The 18,041-nt window shown below is 45.5% G+C and overlaps 2 protein-coding genes across 2 annotated transcripts; both read left to right on the top strand.

The window, feature by feature from the left end:
- Positions 1-751: 751 nt before the first annotated feature.
- On the top strand, positions 752-8,005 carry LOC311125371 (NACHT, LRR and PYD domains-containing protein 3-like; the record flags this gene model as incomplete). The annotated part of the gene is made up of 9 exons (XM_084199420.1): positions 752-867; positions 1,121-1,287; positions 1,467-3,258; positions 3,793-3,966; positions 5,768-5,941; positions 6,021-6,194; positions 6,456-6,629; positions 7,269-7,315; positions 7,452-8,005. 9 exons carry the CDS (start codon positions 752-754, stop codon positions 8,003-8,005), a joined length of 3,372 nt encoding a protein of 1,123 aa, XP_084055546.1.
- On the top strand, positions 7,988-15,203 carry LOC311125367 (NACHT, LRR and PYD domains-containing protein 1 homolog). Its single transcript, XM_084199416.1, has 10 exons — positions 7,988-8,001; positions 8,481-8,524; positions 9,139-9,176; positions 9,990-10,054; positions 10,187-10,401; positions 10,589-10,848; positions 11,454-11,588; positions 11,720-11,852; positions 11,935-11,964; positions 12,926-15,203. Exons 4-10 carry the CDS (start codon positions 10,047-10,049, stop codon positions 13,249-13,251), a joined length of 1,107 nt encoding a protein of 368 aa, XP_084055542.1. The 5' UTR covers positions 7,988-8,001; positions 8,481-8,524; positions 9,139-9,176; positions 9,990-10,046; the 3' UTR covers positions 13,252-15,203.
- Positions 15,204-18,041: the final 2,838 nt, after the last annotated feature.

The raw sequence follows: 18,041 nt of genomic DNA, 5'->3' as shown, positions 1-18,041 counted from the left end.
GCCAAATGCTCGCAGGCTTCCCTTGTCTTCAATGCTACGGGCAACAATGTCATACTCGTTTGAACCAGACAGCATCAGATAGATGGCCTACACATAGAGAGACAGAGGGGCGCTGTTTAGCTCGCTCGGATGCTTTCTCCTGTGACATACATTCAGCCTCTTGCGAATTAAAGGACAATTATGAAGCAAAGAGAGACGAAAGATACATTATAGCCTGGCTTCCCTTGGCATAGAAGAAATACCTGTCAGCTATTTTAACTGTATGTAATGTCTACTTGGTAAATGTTTATAATGTCTGTCAATCTAAGCTGTAACGTATTTTTAGTTGTGTTTACCCGAGGTAGACTAGCTGTTGTTATGGCGTCAGCTAATGGGGATCCAAGTCAAATCAAATCAAATTAATAACATATTGGACTGTGCATGTTTAAATGCAATATGAAGTCTCTGTTTGAACTTTGACCACAGACAGTAAAAATGTTGTCATTGTTAATGGTTCTTCAACATTGTTCAGAAATATTGACTGTTCTGTTATTTCTTATTGTAGCTGAGTGAACTGTGACTTACATCTAAAATGAGTCTCTCTGGGGAGAGAGAGGAGGGGACCACTGCCTCTAAAATGAGTCTCTCTGGGGAGAGAGAGGAGGGGACCACTGCCTCTAAAATGAGTCTCTCTGGGGAGAGAGAGGAGGAGACCACTGCCTCTAAAATGAGTCTCTCTGGGGAGAGAGAGGAGGGGACCACTGCCTCTAAAATGAGTCTCTCTGGGGAGAGAGAGGAGGAGACCACTGCCTCTAAAATGAGTCTCTCTGGGGAGAGAGAGGAGGGGACCACTGCCTCTAAAATGACTCAAGACACCAGTTCTAAGAGGTAAGAGATTACATGTAAAATATACAGTTCTCTTAAAGATATAAAACTAAAGGGAAAAGTTTTCCCAAATTACATCAAATGTAGTTCTACATCATTAATTTAAAAGTCCCCAAACCGATTTACCAATTGCAGACTGTAGCTTTATAAAGAAACATCAGGACTTCTAGAAGTTAAATTATACAGTTGTTGAAATGATGTAGATGAGGTACTGATGAGATATTGATGAGGTGATCTGCCTCCCTGTTCTGTTCAGTGTCCAGAAGCCCAGAGCAGAGTCACCTGCCCCCAGCCTGCTATCAATGAAGAGTGATCAGCCACCTGCTTTCAGCCAGGAACCATTACCAGATGACAATAAGGAAGTGGAGAGTTTAGACAGTGAGGATGCATTAAAGATCACACACAACCTTCTGGACAGAAGAAGTAAGACTGTGTTTCATACAATATTATAAAGAACGGGACAAAGGCCCCTCTAAAACACACACACACACACACACACACACACACACACACACACACACACACACACACACACACACACACACACACACACACACACACACATGCACTTATGAGTCCCAACTCTCATTGTTTTCCTACAGGTAAAACTCTTCTGACAGTCCAACAAGACATTAAGGCTAAACTGAAACACAAGTATCAACACATATCTGAAGGAATTGGAAACCAAAGTCTGTTAAAGGACATCTACACAGAGCTCTACATCACAGAGGGTGGAAGTGGAGGGGTCAATAATGAACATGAGGTGAGACAGATAGAGATGGCATCCAAGAAACAAACCACACAAGAGACACCAATCAAATGCAACGACATCTTCAAGCCTTTACCTGGACAAGACAAACCTATCAGAACTGTGCTGACAAAAGGAATCGCTGGCATTGGAAAAACAGTCTCTGTGCAGAAGGTCATCCTTGACTGGGCAGAGGGAAAAGCAAATCAGGACGTTCATTTCATGTTTCCTCTTCCTTTCCGTGATCTGAACCTGAAAAAGGACCAATACAGTCTGATGCAACTTCTTTCCCACTACTTCTCAGAGCTGAAAGAGATTGACAACATTGAAGATGGTGAAACCAAAACTGTTTTCATTTTTGATGGTCTGGATGAGTGTCGACTTCCTCTAGACTTCAAAAACAATGAGAGGTGCTGTGATGTCACGAAGCCAACCTCAGTGGACGTGCTGCTGACAAACCTCATCAAGGGGAATCTGCTTCCCTCTGCTCTCCTCTGGATAACCTCACGGCCTGCAGCAGCCAATCAGATCCCTCCTGAGTGTGTTGACCAGGTGACAGAGGTACGAGGGTTCAATGATCCACAGAAGGAGGAGTACTTCAGGAAGAAAATCACAGATCAGAATCTGGCCAATGAAATCATCAAACACATGAAGACATCAAGGAGCCTCCACATCATGTGCCACATGCCAGTCTTCTGTTGGATATCAGCCACTGTCCTTGAGATGATGCTGAAAGAGGCAGAGAAGGATGAAGTCCCCAAAACTCTGACCCAGATGTTCACACACTTCACGCTCATCCAAATCATTGTGAAGAACAAGAAGTACAACAAAGCCACAGAGACAAACCCAAAGGAACTGTCTCAGTCAGACAAAGAGATGATCCTGAAACTGGCAGAGCTGGCTTTCCAACAGCTGCAGAAGGGCAACCTGATCTTCTATGAGGAGGACCTGAGAGAGTGTGGCCTTGATGTCACAGAGGCATCAGAGTACTCAGCATTGTGTACAGAGATCTTTAAAGAAGAATCTGGGCTGTACCAAGAGAAGGTCTACAGCTTTGTGCATCTGAGCATGCAGGAGTTTCTAGCAGCAGTGCATGCTTTAGAATCATGTCTGTACAAGAAGGAAAATGTTTTTTCCACCACTAGTGAGGATGAAGATGAGAAGTCAATCCAGTTGTCTGACTTACACAGGAGAGCAGTGGACCAGGCCTTGAAGAGTGAGAATGGACACCTGGACCTGTTCCTCCGCTTCCTTCTGGGTCTCTCACTGGAGTCCAATCAGAATCTGTTACGAGGCCTTCTGACACAGACAGGAAGTACAACACAGAGCAATGAGGAAACAGTTGAGATAACAGTCAGGTACATTTCAGACAAGATCGAAAGGGAATCCTCACCAGAAAGGATCATCAACTTGTTCCACTGTCTGAATGAACTTGGTGCCAACTCTCTAGTTGAAGACATGCAAACCTCCCTGCGATCAGGAACTCTTTCAGAAACAGTCCTAGAACCTCACCAATGTTCAGCCCTGGCCTACCTGTTACTGATGTCAGAGGAGGTGCTGGAGGAGTTTGACCTGAAGACATACACCACATCAGAGGAAGGTTATCAGAGGTTGCTGCCGATAGTGAAAACCTGCAAGAGAGCACTGTAAGTTCTGTTATTGAGTTGATGTAAACAGTATCATTATTCTGAAGGATTTGTATATCTAACAGATGATCTTCTCTCTCCAGACTGTCTGGCTGTAAACTCACATATGAATCCTGTGAGACTCTGGCCTCAGCTCTGCAGACACCAAACTCCCCCCTGAGAGAACTGGACCTCAGCTACAATGACCTGAGAGACAGAGGAGTGGAGCAGCTCTGTGTTGGACTAACCAGTCCACTCTGCAACATACAGACACTAGTGTGAGTTAAATATCTTCAGTATCCACTGTGAGTGTTTATATATTATGTATGTAGTTAGTATGTGTATGTTTTTAACATTATTTGAATATCTTGGTAAATATGCAGAAACATACATAAAATGTGATAAATATATCAAACTAAGGTTAAATGTCTTGAGTGAGTTAGTATGTTTTTAACATTGGTTAATCATGTGTCCTTCTGTTATTATCTTAATGTATCTCATTATTCTTAAAGCTTTGCATATTTATCAGTGTATCACTATATCTCCTCTCTCCAGACTGTCTGGCTGTGAACTCACATATGAATCCTATGAGACTCTGGCTTCAGCTCTGCAGACACCAAACTCCCCCCTGAGAGAACTGGACCTCAGCTACAATGACCTGGGAGACAGAAGAGTGGAGCTGTTCTGTGTTGGACTAACCAGTCCACTCTGCAACATACAGACACTAGTGTGAGTTAACTATCTTCATTATCCACTGTGAGTGTTTATATATTCTGTATGTACTGTATACTGAACAAAAATATAAATGCAACATGCAACAATTTGAAAGGTTTTACTGAGTTACAGTTCATATGAGGAAATCAGTCAATTGAAATAAATTCATTAGGCCCTAATCTATGGATTTCACATAAATGGGAATTCAGATATGCATCTGTTGGTCAGAGATACCTTTAAAAAAATAAGTATGGGTGTGTATCAGAAAACCAGTCCGTATCTGGTGTGACCACCATTTGCCTCATGCAGCGCGACACATCTCCTTCGCATAGAGTTGATCAGGCTGTTGATTGTGGCCTGTGGAATGTTGTCCCACTCCTCTTCAATGGCTGTGCGAAGTTGCTGGAAACTGCCGGGAACTGGAAGACGCTGTCGTACACGTCGATCCAGAGCATCCCAAACATGCATGTCTGGTGAGTATGCAGTCCATGGAAGAACTGGGACATTTTCAGCTTCCAGGAATTGTATACAGATCCTTGCGACACTGGGCCGTGCATTATCATGCTGAAACATGAGGTGGTGGCGGCGGTTGAATGGCACGACAATGGGCCTCAGGATCTCGTCACGGTATCTCTGTGCATTCAAATTGCCATCGATAAAATGTGATTTTGTTCATTGTCCGTAGCTTATGCCGGCCCATACCATAACCCCACCGCCACCATGGGGCACTCTGTTCACAACGTTGACCTCAGCAAACCGCTTGCCCACACAATGCCATCACGACGCCCTACACGCTTTCTGCCATCTTCCCGGTACAGTTGAAACCGGGATTCATCCGTGAAGAGCACACTTCTCCAGTGTGCCAGTGGCCATCGAAGGTGAGCATTTGCCCACAGAAGTCGGTTACGACGCCGAACTGCAGTCAGGTCAAGACCCTGGTGAGGATGACAAGCACACAGATGAGCTTCCCTGAGACAGTTTCTGACAGTTTGTGCAGAAAATATTCGGTTGTGAAAACCCACAGTTAAATCAGCTGTCCTGGTGGCTTGTCTCAGACCATCCTGCAGGTGAAGAAGCCGGATGTGGAGGTCCTGGGCTGGCGTGGTTACATGTGGTCTGTGATTGTGAGGCCGGTAGGATGTACTGCCAAATTCTCTAAAACGATGTTGGAGGCGGTTTATGGAAGAGAAATTAACATAAAATTCTCTAGCAACAGCTCTGGTGGACATTCCTGCAGTCATCATGCCAATTGCACGCTCCCTCAAAACTTGACACATCTGTGGCATTGTGTTGTGTGACAAAACTGTACATTTCAGAGTGGCCTTTTATTGTCCCCAGCACAAGGTGCACCTGTGTAATGATCATGCAGTTTAATCAGCTTCTTGATATACCACACCTGTCAGGTGAATGGATTATCTTAAGAAAATGGATTATCTTAACAAAGGGGAAATGCTCACTAACAGGGATCTAAACAAATTTATGCACAACATTTGAGAGAACTAAGCTTTTGTGCGTATGGAACATATCTGGGATATTTTATTGCAGCTCATGAAACGTGGGACCTACACTTTACATGTTGGGTTTATATTTATGTTCAGTATAGTAAGTATGTGTATGTTTTTAACATTATTTTAACATTTTGGGACATCTCCAGAAACATACATAACATATATAAAACTAAGGTAAATATCTTGAGTGAGTTAGTATGTTTTTAACATTGGTTAATCATGTGTCCTTCTGTTATTGTCTTAATGCATTTCATTATTCTTAAAGCTTTGCATATTTAACAGTGTATCAACATATCTCCTCTCTCCAGACTGGCTGGCTGTAAACTCACATATGAATCCTGTGAGACTCTGGCTTCAGCTCTGCAGACAACAAACTCCCCCCTGAGAGAACTGGACCTCAGATACAATGACCTGGGAGACAGAGGAGTGGAGCTGCTCTGTGTTGGACTAACCAGTCCACTCTGCAACATACAGACACTAGTGTGAGTTAACTTTCTTCAGTATGAGTTATTATGTGGATGTTTTAAACATTTGTTAATCATGTGCTCTTCTGCCCTCTAGTCTAGGTCAGTGTGGTCTGACAGAGGGTTGCTGTTCAGATCTGGCCTCAGTCCTGAGTTCACCCAACTCACAACTGAAACAACTGGAGCTGAGAGACAATGACCTGCAGGACTCAGGAGTTACACTGCTGTCTGCTGGACTGGAGGATCCAGACTGTAAACTACACACACTGGGGTAAGTACAGCTGTTTCAGTCAGGTCGGTACTTTGCTGAGTTACACTGCCCTCTGCTGGACTGGAGGATCCAGACTGTAAACTACACACACTGGGGTATGGACAGCTGTTTCAGTCAGGTCGGTACTGAGCTTAGTAAAACAAATACTCTGAACATCTGATGTTTCATGACAATGTTTGTGTCATGGACAAATATATGGGTGTCCTACAAGATGATTGACACCAGTCCACCAACCTAGACGGCTGTTGTGTCTCTCTGTAGGCTGTGTGGCTGTCTGGTCACAGAGGAGGGCTGTGCTGCTCTGTCTTCAGCTCTGAGGTCAAACCCCTCCCACCTGAAAGAGCTGGACCTGAGCTACAATCACCCAGGAGACTCTGCAGGGGGACTGCTTTCAGCTGCTCTGGTGGATCCCACAGATAAACTGATGAAGCTGAAGTAAGTCAGAATAGATGTCCTAATAGTGTGAGCAGTGGTTGTGTCCTATGTAGTGTAGTAGGTTCAGTAACATGAGGACATGATGGTAGAATACAGGGGACGTTTACCCAGCAGGCTTAGCACTCCAACACAGCATACATCATCACCACATGAATACTCTTCTTCTGCATCTCTGATATCCTGTTGGAATTGTACTCTGTTCTGTATGCAGTAGGTAGGATAGAATACCTGTATGTCTCTAGTAATGAATTGTACTCTGTTCTGTATGCAGTATGTAGGATAGAATACCTGTATTTCTCTAGTAATGAATTGTACTCTGTTCTGTATGCAGTAGGTAGGATAGAATACCTGTATGTCTCTAGTAATGAATTGTACTCTGTTCTGTATGCAGTATGTAGGATAGAATACCTGTATTTCTCTAGTAATGAATTGTACTCTGTTCTGTATGCAGTAGGTAGGATAGAATACCTGTATGTCTCTAGTAATGAATTGTACTCTGTTCTGAATGCAGTAGGTAGGATAGAATACCTGTATGTCTCTAGTAATGAACTTGGATAGTGCACCAGAACACAACAATATGGTTTAAATGTTGACTGCTTTATTAGGTCTTTGTCAGTCAATAACCTGTTTCTCCTACAGTGTGGATCATGGTGGAGAGTTCAGGCTGAAATCAGGGCTGATGAAATGTAAGTCTCTTCAATCCTAATTAACTACATATTCAGAACTACAGTAACATAGTAACTAATCAATACTTGTTCTCTACCTACAAAACAACATTTTATATGAAGATGTGGTTTGATTAAACTCTCATTTTGTCTACAGATGCCTGTCATCTCACCCTGGACCCAAATACAGCAAACCCAAACCTGATACTGTCTGAGGGGAACAGGAAGGTGACACGGGTGGAGGAGAAGCAGCATTATGAAGACCATCCAGACAGATTTGACCGTCATCCCCAAGTTCTCTGCAGAGAAGGCTTATCTGGATCTCGTTATTACTGGGAGGTGGAGAGGGATGGTGACGTGGCTGTCATTGGTGTGGTGTACAAAGGAATGCAGAGGAAGGGAGTGATGGACAGTTGGATTGGACTCAACGGGAAGTCCTGGAGTTTATTCTACTCTGACAGTGGATATAAGTTTTACCATGCTGGAGTCATCAGATCCATCCCTGGTCCTTTTTCTAACAGAGTTGGAGTGTATCTGGACTGGCCAGCTGGTACTTTGTCCTTCTATAGTGTGTCCTCCTCTGGTACACTGACACACCTTTACACAGAACACACCGCATTCACTGAACCCCTCTTTCCTGGGTTTAGGGTTTATTCCTCCTCCTCCTCAGTGACCCTGTGTCAGATAGATGACCAACACATTCAAAGGTGAGTCATAGCAATGTTTCATCATGTGTTTTCCTCTGGAATCATTCCTACAATTAGATTAGTAGTAGTGGTGTGTTTTAATGTGTTCTGTTGGACCTACAGACAGTTAGATTAGTAGTATTGGTGTGTTTTAATGTGTTCTGTTGGACCTACAGACAGTTAGATTAGTAGTAGTGGTGTGTTTTAATGTGTTCTGTTGGACCTACAGACAGTAACTCATGATACCGGGTGACATCACGTCTCTAGGGGCTTTCATCAAGATAAGCAATGTCACCTGTAATGTCACCATCATTATTGACTTCATGGAAGTTGACATAGTGTTATGTCACATTTGGCAATGCACCCTACATAGGGAGCTGTTCTGTCACCCTTTATACACCCTTTGTATTGCTTATGAAGACTGTATGAATGCTATATAAAGCCTTTATAAGTTGTATTTAGTTTAATCACAGTCTATCCATCTGCTTTCCCAACACCAGAGACCATGGTGGAGAGTGTTGTATCAAGCCTGGACCTGAGAAATGTGAGTGTTAACTGATAATTGTTTTTAAATCAAAATACTTTTAAAGCGTTCATTATACTTGAGTCCCAGGCAAGGAACACAATCATGATCTATTTGGTCAAAACAAACTTAAAGGTGGAGTCAGCAATATGATGTAGATGCACAAAGTAAACATCATAGTGGGTCAATTTCTACAACAACTAAGAGCGTTGGAGCACGATGCTAAACTTCTCTGTTTTGGTCCCGTGGCTACCACGCTGTAAGAGAGTGAAGAGAACCCGTGCACATGGGCAGATACTGTGTGAGAGAGAAGTCAGGCATCTTGCTCATCACAATATCTGCGGTGCTGCTCGTACAACATCATTTAGCTGACTCTACCTTTAAGCTCTCATCCTGGGATCTACCAGAAATCAGGCCCCCAACATCTACAAAACATGGACCAGAACCATGTTGTTTCCTGCTTCCACAAACATTCATTAATATAACACTAATGTCAGATTATGGTATGATAATGAGTGTACATTCTGAGACTGTTGCTCACTTACATTCATTTTTATTACAAGTCTGTTTAATATTTATTAATTCATTATTACATGAGATTGTCCGTTTTAAATAACAACTACTTTTGACTTCAGGGATTCCTCAGAGCTGTAAGACTTGTGACCATGTTGAGGTAAGTCATAATGTCAATTCTCACTTTTACATACCTTCAGGAGTCAGGCACAGTCTGAAAGCCAGGTGTGTACTGACCAACCATTCATACTGGGATATAGACAGTCCTGTGTTCTGCTTTAGTAATATAAACACAGTCTGAAAGCCAGGTGTGTACTGACCAACCATTCATACTGGGATATAGACAGTCCTGTGTTCTGCTTTAGTAATATAAACACAGTCTGAAAGCCAGGTGTGTACTGACCAACCATTCATACTGGGATATAGACAGTCCTGTGTTCTGCTTTAGTAATATAAACACAGTCTGAAAGCCAGGTGTGTACTGACCAACCATTCATACTGGGATATAGACAGTCCTGTGTTCTGCTTTAGTAATATATACACAGTCTGAAAGCCAGGTGTGTACTGACCAACCATTCATACTGGGATATAGACAGTCCTGTGTTCTGCTTTAGTAATATAAACACAGTCTGAAAGCCAGGTGTGTACTGACCAACCATTCATACTGGGATATAGACAGTCCTGTGTTCTGCTTGTAGGAATGCAGGATTTTAACTTCTGTCATATTTTGTCATTAGACAGTTTAATTGGATCAATCACCAGCATTCCATGTAACATTGAATAAATACATTAGATCAATTACTTTGTTCATTTAATGGGCCAGTTTCCCGGACAAAGATTAAGCCTAATCTTGGACCTTAAAAAACTTTCTATTGAAACTTCCATTGATCATGCTTTAAGTCCAGCACTAGACTCAATCTGTGTCCAGGAAACTTGCCCCATATGTATAACTGACATGCTTGTCCTTGTTCAGGACTCCACACACTGGCTTCTGATTGAACCCTTGACTTCCACTGTCCAGGAAGTGACAATGTTCAGGTAAAATAACTACTTTTAACATTTCATTCCACTTGCTAGTGTATTTCCCCATTACCTTTGGGAATAGGCTTCTAATCCAACCTCTCCATTTGACGATTGACCCTCTCTACCATATCTTGTTGTTGCCCTCAGGCACAGGACACCCAAAGGGCGTTATGAGTGCACAGTGTCTGGGCTCCGCTGGGTGTGTGAGAGAGATGTCATTCTGAAGTATCACTTCAGGAACTGGGAACCCTACAGTCAACTTCTGAAAGACATGCAGTACGGACAAGGTGGTCCATTGCTGGACATCACTATGGAGTTAGGTGAACTGGAGGAAGTTCATCTGCCACACTTTGTCTGTTTAGGTAAAACCATATAGACATAGTATTCAGAAAGACATTTCCATGTAACTGAGTTTCACTTCCTGAATGAATAAATGAATATTCTGGGAGTTTGAGTTTACTGTGATCTGATACTGCATATTCTTTGTGTTTTAGTTGTATGAATAATACAATATTTGTCTTTCTGTCTCCTTTTTATTGTGTTGTTCAGGGACCAACCCTTCCCTGAGGAATGAGATGAAGATTCTTCATGTAGAGGAACATGGAGTGTCTGTTGAGGAAGTGCATGAGGTCACCAGATTCCATGCTAAGATTCTCCATCCCAGGTTCTCAGCTATCGCTGTTATACTGAGCTATATCTTTTGGCGGAACGTAGCTGTCCACTGTGACGTGGTCCTCTATATGGCAGTAAAAAAGGCAACAGTAATTTCACGGCTGTACATGCTCCTCAGAAACTCCAGTCAGAAAGAGGTGAGGCACCATCATTGAAGTGACAACAGTATGTTGAAACTTACTAAAGGAAAGCTGATAGGTTGTTGAAAATCTATAGATTACAGACAACATGCAGCTCTGTGAGAAATCTATTTCTGTCTCATTCATTTGAAGAGCCAGTAGACGGCACTCTTCTCTCTGTTCGAAGGAGAACCCAATGCCCCGGGGCAGTGAAGGGGATATTGCCCTGAGTAGTGTGCTGTCATTCGCATGGGACGTTAAACATGTTTCCTGACTCTCTGTGAACACAAGATCCCATGGCACTTATCATAAGAGTAGGGGTGTTAACCCCGGTGTCCTGGCTAAATTCACTATCTGGCCCTCATACCATCACGGCCACCTAATCATCCCCAGCTTCCAATTGGCTCATTCATCCCCTTTCCCCTGTAACACTTCCCGAGGTCGTTGCTGTAAAATAGACTCTCTTCTCAGTCAATTACCTGGTAAAATAAGGGTAAAATAAATAAAAAATAGTGTACACATTTTTTTGATGTTGACAAAAAAGGAATGCTCGGTGAACTGCATGTTGTGTGAATTAAGAGACTACATTGTTCAGACTGACTACCACACTGCTCATTTTCTAGGCTGTTCGGGACCGGGAGAAACATCAGGTGTCCCAAGGATATTCAGAATTGGTCCTGTCAAGTCCAAACGGGTCCTTAAAGCTGAACAGTTGGTTTGCACTCAAGAATCCCCATTCCACTTCCATCAATCCAGAGGTGCAGTTTTAGCAGGCTGAGGACATGAATCTGTCATATAATATATTAATAACTGGAATATCATTATATTTCTTTCTCTCTCTCTTTCTCTGTCTGTTGTCTCAATCGTTGCACCATATGACCTTCTACAGAAGATTCAGCTGTTACCTGCAGACACCACACCAAGCTGTTGTAAGATGGTTATGAGAAACACAGGGGTTGACATTGAGATGGAGTTAATCGGGGATGATGAGAGGACAGTATGGAGAGAGATGGTACCAACAGGTAGGAGAATATGTCAATCATAACTCTGTTATTTTCTGACAGATGCTATTTAGTGATTATAACCTCTTTTTGTTTTTTTCAGATGAATACATCCCTGAAACCCATTCAACTAGTAAGTAAACATGAGAGGTACAAACCAATGGCTTGAGGGCCAGTCGACATGGTTTACTGTTGGACTAGTCCTGATTATAAAAGGCTGTCTTCAAGATCAATGACATCTCCTCCAGGACTTGATGTAGATTAGCCTGGTTCTGAATGCCCCAATGACATCTCCTCCAGGACTTGATGTAGATTAGCCTGGTTCTGAATGACATCTCCTCCAGGACTTGATGTAGATTAGCCTGGTTCTGAATGCCCCAATGACATCTCCTCCAGGACTTGATGTAGATTAGCCTGGTTCTGAAGGACATCTCCTCCAGGACTTGATGTAGATTAGCCTGGTTCTGAAGGACATCTCCTCCAGGACTTGATGTATATTAGCCTGGTTCTGAATGACATCTCCTCCAGGACTTGATATAGATTAGCCTGGTTCTGAATGCCCCAATGACATCTCCTCCAGGACTTGATGTAGATTAGCCTGGTTCTGAATGCCATCTCCTCCAGGACTTGATGTAGATTAGCCTGGTTCTGAATGCCCCAATGACATCTCCTCCAGGACTTGATGTAGATTAGCCTGGTTCTGAATGCCCCAATGCCATCTCCTCCAGGACTTGATGTAGATTAGCCTGGTTCTGAATCCCCCAATGACATCTCCTCCAGGACTTGATGTAGATTAGCCTGGTTCTGAATGCCCCAATGACATCTCCTCCAGGACGTGATGTAGATTAGCCTGGTTCTGAATGCCCCAGCCTGTTTTTCTACGTCTGTGAAAACTGACCCTAAATATGAATGAAACAGTAGTGGTGTGATGTGTTCATTGATGCAGGTTGTTATTGTTACAGAATGTGTTCTTAATGCAACGATTAATAATACAATGAAGACTTTTACTGTAGGTCACTCTGAAAGAAGTCTGTTTCTAAATGTCTGAAATGTGAATGAACAAATGTAGTTATTTTATAACCTGCCTCTCTCAGGTGCTGTGTTGGGGGCAGGGCGTCCGGCTGAGAGCAGTCTGACTGGTTCTGCAGAGCAGCAGCTGGGTTCTGTACGGACAGAGTTTGTGAGACGAGTGTCAGGACCTGTCCTGGAAGGTCTGCTGGACGGACTCCTGCAACACACAGTCATCAACCAGGAGGAAATGGAGTCAGTAAAGGTGATAGCTGAGAGGGCAGAGAAGGCACGTGACATCATCGACATGGTGTTGAGAAAAGGAACTGAGTCATGTTCCAGGATGATAAACCTTCTTGGGGAGCTGGACCCCTGTCTTTGGTCACAGCTTCAGAACAACAGTTGTAGCTAACCCCTGGGTGTGGGGAGACCAGGCAGAATAGACAGGCAGGGTGGTTCAACATGGTCTTGTTGTCTGTTGCTTTAATTCAGGCTCCCGAAAATGTACAGAAAATGTCAATCAAACATGACCACTATAATAGCAATAAACTAACCAAAGATCCAGCCACACAGCCTCTCTCCTTCTGCAGCCTCCTGGAGGTGTGGATCGTCTAGCAGGAGGGTCAGTTAGTCCTCCACTAGGTACCTAGCTGGACCCCTATCTAGCAGGAGGGTCAGTTAGTCCTCCACTAGGTACCTAGCTGGACCCCTATCTAGCAGGAGGGTCAGTTAGTCCTCCACTAGGTACCTAGCTGGACCCCTATCTAGCAGAACATGTTGATACAACTCTGTCTCTCTCTCACACCAACACACCTACCTACCTGATGTCTGTGTATTTTAAACTTTAGATTTTAAATGTCATTGTATACAGTATACGCATTGTAAGCATGTATTATATACGCATTGTAAGCATGTATTATATACGCATTGTAAACATGTATTGTGATGTTATTGGAATGTACTTACTGTATTTGCATACTCACTGTGAATGTGTCCGGGAAAATGGCTCTGAGAATTTGGCATTCAACTTAAAACCACAGAAATGTATTTTATGAATATATTGTACAGTGTTGGCCTGATAGAGGTTAATGAGAGGGGCTGGATATCAACACAACCACCTCAGTCTATCAGCAGTTTTCTCAGTGAGAGCACATTGACCATTGACAGACATAAGGAGCTGCTCAACCTCTCACGCCTTTACCAATGACTTGAGAGAGGCTGAAGGACATATAAGGAGCTGTTCAACCTCTCTCCCCTTTACCAATGACTTGAGAGTGGCTGAAGGACATATAAGGAGCTGTTCAACCTCTCACCCCTTTACCAATGACTTGAGAGTGGCTGAAGGACATATAAGGAGCTGATCAACCTCTCTCCCCTTTACCAATGACTTGAGAGTGGCTGAAGGACATATAAGGAGCTGTGCAACCTCTCACCCCTTTACCAATGACTTGAGAGTGGCTGAAGGACATATAAGGAGCTGTTCAACCTCTCTCCCCTTTACCAATGACTTGAGAGTGGCTGAAGGACATATAAGGAGCTGTTCAACCTCTCACCCCTTTACCAATGACTTGAGAGTGGCTGAAGGACATATAAGGAGCTGTTCAACCTCTCTCCCCTTTACCAATGACTTGAGAGTGGCTGAAGGACATATAAGGAGCTGTTCAACCTCTCACCCCTTTACCAATGACTTGAGAGAGGCTGAAGGACATATAAGGAGCTGTTCAACCTCTCTCCCCTTTACCAATGACTTGAGAGTGGCTGAAGGACATATAAGGAGCTGTTCAACCTCTCACCCCTTTACCAATGACTTGAGAGAGGCTGAAGGACATATAAGGAGCTGTTCAACCTCTCACCACTTTACCAATGACTTGAGAGGCTGAAGGACATATAAGGAGCTGTTCAACCTCTCACCCCTTTACCAATGACTTGAGAGTGGCTGAAGGACATATAAGGAGCTGTTCAACCTCTCTCCCCTTTACCAATGACTTGAGAGTGGCTGAAGGACATATAAGGAGCTGTTCAACCTCTCACCCCTTTACCAATGACTTGAGAGTGGCTGAAGGACATATAAGGAGCTGTTCAACCTCTCACCCCTTTACCAATGACTTGAGAGGCTGAAGGACCAATCAGCCCCCATCTATACACAATGTTTTACTAAATGTTTTATAACGTTGTATTTTTCTATGTGTATCTACCTGCCCAGGGACTACAGCTAAATCTGGCACATTTACAGAAATGTTGATTGATGTGCTGTATCCCTGTCAAATACATGTTGTACATGTCAATTAAAAGGAATGTATTGTGACTTAGAATGTTGTTTAACAATATGGAAAAAAGCAATAAAATCAACCGCCTTTATAGCACAAATAATATTATAGCACTGACAATTGTTAAAAGCATTGAAAGTAATGATTACTAGACAGTTGTCATGGTAACAGCAGTAATACAAATAACATTATTTATGATGCTACTATTAATAATAATAGTAATAACACTATTAATAATAAGAATATTATTATAATAATCCATTTTAGAAAACACTTTAAAATCCCATCGTTAATTAGATTAGATGAGTTTATTAGTCACATGGAGAGGGAAGCAAAATCTTATGCTCTGGGCTCCAACAGCGCAGGTCAAAATAAATCAAATCAAATCAAGAGAAGTGAATGAGACAATCTAAAGATGATAATAATATGTAGACATTTACAACTGGATGGTGGGGGCAGGGTAAGAGTCTGTTGGGTGGTGGGGGCAGGGTAAGAGTCTGTTGGGTGGTGGTGGGGGCAGGGTAAGAGTCTGTTGGGTGGTGGGGGCAGGGTAAGAGTCTGTTGGGTGGTGGGGGCAGGGTAAGAGTCTGTTGGGTGGTGGGGGCAGGGTAAGAGTCTGTTGGGTGGTGGGGGCAGGGTAAGAGTCCGTTGGGTTGTGGTGGGGGCAGGGTAAGAGTCCGTTGGGTGGTGGTGGGGGCAGGGTAAGAGTCCGTTGGGTGGTGGTGGGGGCAGGGTAAGAGTCTGTTGGCTGGTGGTGGGGGCAGGGTAAGAGTCTGTTGGCTGGTGGTGGGGGCAGGGTAAGAGTCTGTTGGGTGGTGGGGGCAGGGTAAGATGCTGTTGGGTGGTGGTGGAGGCAGGGTAAGAGTCTGTTGGGTGGTGGTGGGGGCAGGGTAAGAGTCTGTTGGCTGGTGGTGGGGGCAGGGTAAGAGTCTGTTGGGTGGTGGGGGCAGGGTAAGATGCTGTTGGGTGGTGGTGGAGGCAGGGTAAGAGTCTGTTGGGTGGTGGTGGGGGCAGGGTAAGAGTCTGTTGGGTGGTGGTGGTGGGGGCAGGGTAAGAGTCTGTTGGGTGGTGGTAGGGGCAGGGTAAGAGTCTGTTGGGTGGTGGTGGGGGCAGGGTAAGAGTCTGTTGGGTGGTGTTGGGGGCAGGGTAAGAGTCTGTTGGGTGGTGGTGGGGGCAGGGTAAGAGTATGTTGGGTGGTGGTGGGGGCAGGGTAAGAGTCTGTTGGCTGGTGGTGGGGGCAGGGTAAGAGTCTGTTGGCTGGTGGTGGGGGCAGGGTAAGAGTCTGTTGGCTGGTGGTGGGGGCAGGGTAAGAGTCTGTTGGCTGGTGGTGGGGGCAGGGTAAGAGTCTGTTGGGTGGTGTTGGGGGCAGGGTAAGAGTCTGTTGGGTGGTGTTGGGGGCAGGGTAAGAGTCTGTTGGGTGGTGTTGGGGGCAGGGTAAGAGTCTGTTGGGTGGTGTTGGGGGCAGGGTAAGAGTCTGTTGGGTGGTGTTGGGGGCAGGGTAAGAGTCTGTTGGGTGGTGTTGGGGGCAGGGTAAGAGTCAGTTGGGTGGTGTTGGGGGCAGGGTAAGAGTCAGTTGGGTGGTGTTGGGGGCAGGGTAAGAGTCAGTTGGGTGGTGGGGGCAGGGTAAGAGTCCGTTGGGTGGTGGGGGCAGGGTAAGAGTCCGTTGGGTGGTGGGGGCAGGGTAAGAGTCCGTTGGGTGGTGGTGGGGGCAGGGTAAGAGTCTGTTGGGTGGTGGTGGGGGCAGGGTAAGAGTCTGTTGGCTGGTGGGGGCAGGGTAAGAGTCTGTTGGGTGGTAGGGGCAGGGTAAGAGTCCGTTGGGTGGTGGGGGCAGGGTAAGAGTCTGTTGGCTGGTGGGGGCAGGGTAAGAGTCTGTTGGCTGGTGGGGGCAGGGTAAGAGTCCGTTGGGTGGTGGGGGCAGGGTAAGAGTCCGTTGGGTGGTGGGGGCAGGGTAAGAGTCCGTTGGGTGGTGGGGGCAGGGTAAGAGTCCGTTGGGTGGTGGGGGCAGGGTAAGAGTCCGTTGGGTGGTGGGGGCATGGTAAGAGTCCGTTGGGTGGTGGGGGCAGGGTAAGAGTCTGTTGGGTGGTGGGGGCAGGGTAAGAGTCCGTTGGGTGGTGGGGGCAGGGTAAGAGTCCGTTGGGTGGTGGGGGCAGGGTAAGAGTCTGTTGGGTGGTGGGGGCATGGTAAGAGTCCGTTGGGTGGTTGGGGCAGGGTAAGAGTCTGTTGGTTGGTGGGGGCAGGGTAAGAGTCCGTTGGGTGGTGGGGGCAGGGTAAGAGTCCGTTGGGTGGTGGGGGCAGGGTAAGAGTCTGTTGGGTGGTGGGGGCAGGGTAAGAGTCCGTTGGGTGGTGGGGGCAGGGTAAGAGTCCGTTGGGTGGTGGGGGCAGGGTAAGAGTCCGTTGGGTGGTGGTGGGGGCAGGGTAAGAGTCCGTTGGGTGTTGGTGGGGACAGGGTAAGAGTCCGTTGGTTGGTGGGGGCAGGGTAAGAGTCCATTGGGTGGTGGGGGCAGGGTAAGAGTCCGTTGGTTGGTGGTGGGGGCAGGGTAAGAGTCTGTTGGATGGTGGGGGCATGGTAAGAGTCTGTTGGGTGGTGGGGGCAGGGTAAGAGTCTGTTGGGTGGTGGGGGCAGGGTAAGAGTCTGTTGGGTGGTGGGGGCAGGGTAAGAGTCTGTTGGGTGGTGGGGGCAGGGTAAGAGTCTGTTGGGTGGGGGTGGGGGCAGGGTAAGAGTCTGTTGGGTGGGGGTGGGGGCAGGGTAAGAGTCTGTTGGGTGGGGGTGGGGGCAGGGTAAGAGTCTGTTGGGTGGGGGTGGGGGCAGGGTAAGAGTCCGTTGGGTGGTGGTGGGGGCAGGGTAAGAGTCTGTTGGGTGGTGGGGGCAGGGTAAGAGTCTGTTGGGTGGTGGTGGGGGCAGGGTAAGAGTCTGTTGGGTGGTGGTGGAGGCAGG

This window comes from Coregonus lavaretus (genome assembly GCF_964263955.1).
Source record: "Coregonus lavaretus genome assembly, contig: HAP1_SCAFFOLD_558, whole genome shotgun sequence".
In the NCBI taxonomy this organism is placed as follows: Eukaryota; Metazoa; Chordata; class Actinopteri; order Salmoniformes; family Salmonidae; genus Coregonus; species Coregonus lavaretus.
The sequence above is the reverse complement of the archived record's forward strand: the minus strand, read 5'-3'. Positions and strand labels throughout refer to the sequence as shown.

Excerpts from the sequence above, each read along its gene's own strand:
- LOC311125367 (XM_084199416.1), top strand. Across the intron at positions 10,402-10,588 it reads GCCACACTTTGTCTGTTTAG|GGACCAACCCTTCCCTGAGG; the intron begins GTAAAACCATAT and ends TGTGTTGTTCAG. Across the intron at positions 11,965-12,925 it reads CCCTGAAACCCATTCAACTA|GTGCTGTGTTGGGGGCAGGG; the intron begins GTAAGTAAACAT and ends TGCCTCTCTCAG.